The sequence below is a fragment of the Onthophagus taurus genome, chromosome 6 (assembly GCF_036711975.1).
Source record: "Onthophagus taurus isolate NC chromosome 6, IU_Otau_3.0, whole genome shotgun sequence".
Classification (NCBI taxonomy): domain Eukaryota; kingdom Metazoa; phylum Arthropoda; class Insecta; order Coleoptera; family Scarabaeidae; genus Onthophagus; species Onthophagus taurus.
Window position 1 is genome coordinate 1,337,592 of NC_091971.1, and position 8,336 is coordinate 1,345,927.

Here is an 8,336-nt window from a genome sequence, read left to right on the forward strand (position 1 = left end):
CAACATTCATTGTTACTTGATGACATCTATATTGGCTCAACCTCAGTACTTGGTTTAGGCTGCAAAATATCTGATCGTGCAAATTGCCTATCTTGGACATGTCGATTAACAAGCCAAATACCAGAGGCGCCGAAAGCATTCTCTACAGTTGCAACATTTCAAAAAGCCGGATCCATTGGATCCAAGATACAAAATAAACTTTTTTGATGCTGATTTAAGTAACGAAGCAACTCTAAAAAGAGGATACTTCAATTCATAATTTTATTGGTAATATTTCCACGAGGATCCTTCAAGAAAGTAATTTCATAGCAAATTTTGCAAGTTATCGATGAAAATTACAACATCCAAAATTTTATCAAAACTTCAAATATTGTTTTCTAAAAAACTAAAAGTTATTTTTCAAAACGGGTTGGTTCATTGGAAAGAGGACACTTTTATTAACACTTTGGGAAATTTTCATACTTATATTCCAAGAAATGGATTTTATACGAATTTTTAAAACTTAATCGGCGAAAATTGAAAAATTCGAAAAAATTTTCGATCATTTCAAAAATATATTTCTCAAGAACTGAAAGTAATTTTTGAAAACGGGTTTTTGCATTAAAAAGAGGATACTTTAATTAATAATTGGTGATATTTCCACAAGGATCCTTTAAGAAATTTATTTTATAGCGAATTTTGCAAGTTATCGATGAAAATTACAACATCGAAAATTTTATCAAAACTTCAAATATTGTTTTCTCAAAAACTAAAAGTTATTTTTCAAAACGGATTGGTTCATTGGAAAGAGGACACTTTTATTAACACTTTGGGAAATTTTCATACTTATATTCCAAGAAATGGATTTTATACGAATTTTTTAAACTTAATCGGCGAAAATTGAAAAATTCGAAAAAATTGTCGATCATTTCAAAAATTTATTTCACAAGAACTGAAAGTGATTTTTGAAAACGGGTTTTTGCATTAAAAAGAAGATACTTTAATTAATAATTGGTGATATTTCCACAAGGATCCTTCAAGAAATTAATTTCATAGCGAATTTTGCAAGTTATCGATAAAAATTACAACATCGAAAATTTTATCAAAACTTCAAATATTGTTTTCTCAAAAACTAAAAGTTATTTTTCAAAACGGATTGGTTCATTGGAAAGAGGACACTTTTATTAACACTTTGGGAAATTTTCATACTTATATTCCAAGAAATGGATTTTATACGAATTTTTAAAACTGAATGGGCGAAAATTAAAAAATTCGAACAAATTTTCGATCATTTCAAAAATTTATTTCTCAAGAACTGAAAGTAATTTTTGAAAACGGGTTTTTGCATTAAAAAGAGGATACTTTAGTTAATAATTGGTGATATTTCCACAAGGATCCTCCAAGAAATTAATTTTATAGCGAATTTTGCAAGTTATCGATGAAAATTACAACATCGAAAATTTTATCAAAACTTCAAATATTGTTTTCTGAAAAACTAAAAGTTATGTTTCAAAACGGGTTGGTACATTGGAAAGAGGACACTTTTATTAACACTTTGGGAAAATTTCATACTCATATTCCCAGAACTGGATTTTATACGAATTTTTAAAACTTAATCGGCGAAAATTGAAAAATTCGAAAAAATTTTCGATCATTTCAAAAATTTATTTCTCAAGAACTGAAAGTAATTTTTGAAAACGGGTTTTTGCATTAAAAAGAGGATACTTTAATTAATAATTGGTAATATTTCCACAAGGATCCTTCAAGAAATTAATTCTATAGCGAATTTTGCAAGTTATCGATGAAAATTACAACATCGAAAATTTTATCAAAACTTCAAATATTGTTTTCTCAAAAACTAAAAGTTATTTTTCAAAACGGATTGGTTCATTGGAAAGAGGACACTTTTATTACCACTTTGGGAAATTTTCATACTTATATTCCAAGAAATGGATTTTATACGAATTTTTAAAAATTAATCGACGAAAATTGAAAAATTCGAAAAAATTGTCGATCATTTCAAAAATTTATTTCTCAAGAACTGAAAGTGATTTTTGAAAACGGGTTTTTGCATTAAAAAAAGGATACTTTAATTAATAATTGGTGATATTTCCACAAGGATCCTTCAAGAAATTTATTTTATAGCAAATTTTGCAAGTTATCGATGAAAATTACAACATCGAAAATTTTATCAAAACTTCAAATATTGTTTTCTCAAAAACTAAAAGTTATTTTTCAAAACGGGTTGGTACATTGGAAAGAGGACACTTTTATTAACACTTTGGGAAATTTTCATACTCATATTGCAAGAACTGGATTTTATACGAATTTTTAAAACTTAATCGGCGAAAATTGAAAAATTCGAAAAAATTGTCGATCATTTCAAAAATTTATTTCTCAACAACTGAAAGTGATTTTTGAAAACGGGTTTTTGCATTAAAAAAAGGATACTTTAATTAATAATTGGTGATATTTCTACAAGGATCCTTCAAGAAATTAATTTCATAGCGAATTTTGCAAGTTATCGATGAAAATTACAACATCGAAAATTTTATCAAAACTTCAAATATTGTTTTCTCAAAAACTAAAAGTTATTTTTCAAAACGGATTGGTTCATTGGAAAGAGGACACTTTTATTAACACTTTGAGAAATTTTCATACTTATATTCCAAGAAATGGATTTTATACGAATTTTTTAAACTTAATCGGCGAAAATTGAAAAATTCGAAAAAAATGTCGATCATTTCAAAAATTTATTTCTCAAGAACTGAAAGTGATTTTTGAAAATGGGTTTTTGCATTAAAAAAAGGATACTTTAATTAATAATTGGTGATATTTCCACAAGGATCCTCCAAGAAATTAATTTTATAGCGAATTTTGCAAGTTATCTATAAAAATTGTAACATCGAAAATTTTATCAAAACTTCAAATATTGTTTTCTGAAAAACTAAAAGTTATGTTTCAAAACGGGTTGGTTCATTGGAAAGAGGACACTTTTATTAACACTTTGGGAAATTTTCATACTCATCTTCCAAGAACTGGATTTTATACGAATTTTTAAAACTTAATCGGCGAAAATTGAAAAATTCGAAAAAATTGTCGATCATTTCAAAAATTTATTTCTCAAGAACTGAAAGTGATTTTTGAAAACGGGGTTTTGCATTAAAAAGAAGATACTTTAATTAATAATTGGTGATATTTCCATAAGGATCCTCCAAGAAATTAATTTTATAGCGAATTTTGCAAGTTATCTATGAAAATTGTAACATCGAAAATTTTATCAAAACTTCAAATATTGTTTTCTGAAAAACTAAAAGTTATGTTTCAAAACGGGTTGGTTCATTGGGAAGAGGACATTTTTATTAACACTTTGGAAAATTTTCATACTTATATTTCAAGAAATGGATTTTATACGAATTTTTAAAACTTAATCGGCGAAAATTGAAAAATTCGAAAAAATTGTCGATCATTTCAAAAATTTATTTCTCAAGAACTGAAAGTGATTTTTGAAAACGGGTTTTTGCATTAAAAAAAGGATACTTTAATTAATAATTGGTGATATTTCCACAAGGATCCTCCAAGAAATTTATTTTATAGCGAATTTTGCAAGTTATCGATGAAAATTACAACATCGAAAATTTTATCAAAACTTCAAATATTGTTTTCTCAAAAACTAAAAGTTATTTTTCAAAACGGGTTGGTTCATTGGAAAGAGGACACTTTTATTAACACTTTGGGAAATTTTCAAACTTTTATTCCAAGAAATAGATTTTATACGAATTTTTAAAACTTAATGGGCGAAAATTGAAAAATTCTAAAAAATTTTCGATCATTTCAAAAATTTATTTCTCAAGAACTGAAAGTAATTTTTGAAAACGGGGTTTTGCATTAAAAAGAGGATACTTTAATTAATAATTGGTGATATTTCCATAAGGATCCTCCAAGAAATTAATTTTATAGCGAATTTTGCAAGTTATCTATAAAAATTGCAACATCGAAAATTTTATCAAAACTTGAAATATTGTTTTCTGAAAAACTAAAAGTTATGTTTCAAAACGGGTTGGTTCATTGGAAAGAGGACACTTTTATTAACACTTTGGGAAATTTTCATACTCATCTTCCAAGAACTGGATTTTATACGAATTTTTAAAACTTAATCGGAGAAAATTCAAAATTTCGAAAAAATTGTCGATCATTTCAATAATTTATTTCTCAAGAACTGAAAGTGATTTTTCAAAACGGCTTTTTGCATTAAAAAGAGAATACTTTAATTAATAATCGAAAGTGATAACAGCGACAGTTCTGTTAGTAATTAATGTGATGTGATGATGAATTACAAGCGAAGAGAAGAAAACTAGACAGATATATCGTATTGGGATTGTTGCAATGAGGTTGCTAATGACTATTGAGGTTGAACTTGATTATTATCTGCAACGATTTCTGGATTTATATTCTTTAAATGCTTTTGGAAATTTTATTACTAAAAGATTAAGCTCATGAAAATAAAGTTACAAAATACTTGTGTTTTAAAAATGTTGTCAATCATCTTCATAACGATTCTAAATAAAGCATAAAGATTGATTTTGATATCCCAATATCGCCCGTGTTAAAAAAATAAGAAAAGATGAAAGCAATCTTTCGACAGAATCTATACAGCTCATCAAAATCATGACACGTCCTCTTCGGAAGCGAACAAATTTACTGAAAACCGTAAAATACCCAATTACGATCTAGGATTTCTTAGGCGACCGCTACCGTGGGGTTCTTTTTATGGCGCGGCTTTTTTTTTGGTGCCTTAATTCTTGTACCGTTTCGGTGTGTGTGTCCGGGTGCAGCCTGTAATCCATAGAGTGACCAGTGCGATTATTATTTGAGCACGAGAGAGCCTGATGTCCGTGCACCTGGTTTTTTTTTGGGGTTCTGTCGTTGGACGAACGCCGTTTATACGTGCGCCCTGCGCCAAACAAAGAACCAAGAAGAGGACCAAACTCCGATTGTCAATGATATGTTATTTATTGGCCAGGTTCTTCAACAATCAAAAATGTAATTTTTTTAAAAGGTGAAAATGAAAAGAATGAAACTTTGATTTGTGGAAAAAGTTAAACACTAAAGAACCAAAATGAAGAGGACGTTTTTGGCATGATAAAAATTAATGATACCCACGAGATGTTATTTTCGCGTGGGTGGCACTTTCTTTTATATCCATTGCAGTTTTATTCGTGACTCCCTCTTCGATATATAGGAAGGGGAAAAGAGAAAGGGTCCCGAAAGTATGTATACCTACGCCTATTCCGCAGAAAAACCAACAATGACTGGCCGTTTCGTGAGTCCCTTCCGCTGCCCACTATTATTCCTTCTAAAATTCCGAACAGTTTTTTTTAAATTCCGCCCCGATGATGCAGAAATGCGCATCGACTACTTCAGAGGCCTCAAGGCTCATTCAAGAAAAACGCTAAGTACCTCTTCCACTGGATTATTTTGACCGCACAATAGAACCAAAAGATTTTTTTTTTTCAATACGTATTTTTCTCAATAACGTTTTACGTTTTTACAACTACACAAAGAAACTTGTAACAATAACCATTTAAACTCAAAAATTTAAAATACTATTTTATTAAATTTTTACTATTAACCCTCTTCAATTTCTTTCAATGCGGCTATTTGGTCCACTAATGCTCATTATAGTGCTAGTGCAAAACTAGAACTAACACTACACCTAGAACTAAAGTTTAGCCGTGCGTGTGAAGACGCAGACCTACAACTAGAAAGCGTTAAATTGTTGTATATTTTTAATAATGAACTAAAACTAAATTCTGATTTTTTAAATGAATTTGACATACAAGTGTCATCGTAACGTTAAACGTCATTTTGACGTTTAAATTGACAACCCATTTTCCTAAAATGATACCAACCTAAATTTTTGGAAATTTTTTGATGAATGTCGAATATTTCTTAGCAGTTTTTTCATAATTTTTTTGATTTATAGTATTTCGCTACTTTTAATATTTTAATAAGATTTTTTTTCATCAAATTAACTGATTTTTGGGTTTTTTTAATATCTACTTTTTTTAACGATGTTGACGTTTAATTGTCAAATTGACTTTTAAAAATATTTTTTTGTAATTTTTTTGTAATTAAATGTAATTCAATAAAATTAAAAAAAAATTCATTAAATTACATTTCAGGAGCTGTGATATTATCATTTTCTGGGGTGTAAGTAGACTTTATTGTATCACTGTATTTTTAGTCAACTAAAACTAGAAAGAATCAATAAGATTTCATTTGAGACGAAAACTGAATTCGCAATTTCCAACGGAAGAAATCGTTGTATCTACTTTACTAATAGAACTTTAAGAAAGATTTCTATAAGGGAATGGTGCTTTTTTCTATTTCATCTTGAGCGAACGTTGCCGCAGCTGCGTCTCGAGACGCTCAAGATACGTGGGGGGACGAGAGGGTGCCGAAAATCGACGTCTGCGGTCAATAAAACTAAATCTCCGACAGAACCCCATATTTCAGAAGTTTGTTTCCGTGTTTCGCTATTTTTGCCGCGAAGGGTGCCAGACAACCGGGAGAATAATGATTTTTTCTGTATAACGATCGTTTATTTTTACGACTTCGAATGGTTATTTTCACTCAAAGGATTTAAAACGAAAATAACTCATTAAATTTCCGATAAATTCTAATTAATAACGAATCTTTTATTAATTTAATGTAATGTTAAAATTAAAAATTAATTTAAAATTTAAATTTTTAAGCGCCATCTAACGGTTTTAATCCAAACTATAAATACAAAAAAATTAACTTAGATGTCGTTAGTTGTACTGACTTTAATGTGTCAATTTAGAAATAAAACTTAACCTCAAAAATAATTGTGACGTCTTATTTATTTGTTAATAAGGTTAATAAGCTCGTGATTATGTCTAAAGAAAATCATATTGATCGTGATTTAGATTTAAATAATGCTTCGAGAGGTGTTTGGTTGGTTAAAGTACCTAAATACATAGCGAATAGATGGGAGAAAGCCCCTGGGGATATAGAAGTTGGAAAATTGAAAATAACTAAAGTTTTAGGTCAAAAACATCAAGTGTCTTTGTCTTTATCGCAAGCTGTGTTAAATTTACCCGATTGTAAAGGTGAAAATATACCAAAGGATCATAGATTAGACGTTTCGACTGTAACCCAACAAACGTTAGGGGTGTTTTCTCATATGACTCGTAAGATGGTTATTCTTTTTGAATTAATGATAAAAATCAGAAATTTTATTCCTTTGATTTTAGCTGTTAATAAAGACTCCGTCGTACCTGAAAGTGAAAAATTATTTTTGGAAGGAAAAATAGTTCAAAAACTTGAATGTAGACCGTACGCTGATAATTGTTACATGAAACTAAAATTGGAATCAATTAAAAAGGCATCTATGCCTACGAGGAAAGTGCAACAACTTGATCGTGTTGTGCAAACTTATAAACCAGTTTCAGATCATAAAAATAATGTAAAATGAATCACAATTTGCTTTAAAATCTTTATAAATGAAATTTATTTTTAGATTGAGTATATTGAACGGAAGAAAGCTGAAGGTAAGAAAGCGAGGGATGATAAAGAACATGTTTTGGAAATGTTATTTGCTGCTTTTGAAAAACATCAATATTACAACATAAAAGATTTAGTTAAGATAACAAAACAACCAATTACTTATTTAAAAGAAATTCTTAAAGATGTTTGCAATTATAATTTGAAAAATCCTCATAAAAATATGTGGGAGTTAAAACCTGAATATCGACATTATAAAGAACCTACTGAACCTAAAAAACCTGAAACTGATGAAGAAGATGATGATTAATTTATTTTTTCATGTTAATTTTTAAGTTTTACTGAATTAATTTCAAAGTGTCTATGTGTATATTAATTTTGACAAAGAAATTAAAATAAATAAATCTTTTCTTTACACAATTTGCGTCACTTCAACTATGTTGTTCCCCCAATCATCTTCTCCACTAGATCTTTTGGAATTATAAAGTTAAAATTAATAAATAAAGTAGTTTTTTAATTTTGTATTTAATTTATTGTTAAATCAATTTCTTTTTGAATTGTTAGTGGGTTATTATTACAAATTTGGGCTTCTTTGATAAGATCCTATTTTAAAAAAAATATATATAAAATTGTAATTTACATCAAATGATTTCATAATACCTCTAAAGATTTTCTTTTAATATTCTCCAATTTCTCTGTTAATCCGGTAGGATTACTTACAGCTTCTGAAATGTAATCTAAAAAAATATAATTCTTATAATGAGATTGAGAAATGTTTTATCATTTACCTTCCACGAAAGAAGTCACGTTTTGAATTATATCAGTTT

General features: G+C 28.5%; 1 protein-coding gene across 1 annotated transcript; it reads left to right on the forward strand.

The window, feature by feature from the left end:
• The first annotated feature begins 6,811 nt into the window (after positions 1-6,811).
• On the forward strand, positions 6,812-7,929 carry LOC111424941 (transcription factor TFIIFbeta). The gene is made up of 3 exons (XM_023058681.2): positions 6,812-7,196; positions 7,260-7,471; positions 7,526-7,929. The coding sequence occupies exons 1-3, from the start codon at positions 6,899-6,901 to the stop codon at positions 7,817-7,819; spliced, it is 804 nt and encodes a 267-aa protein (XP_022914449.1). The 5' UTR covers positions 6,812-6,898; the 3' UTR covers positions 7,820-7,929.
• The last annotated feature ends 407 nt before the right edge of the window (positions 7,930-8,336 follow it).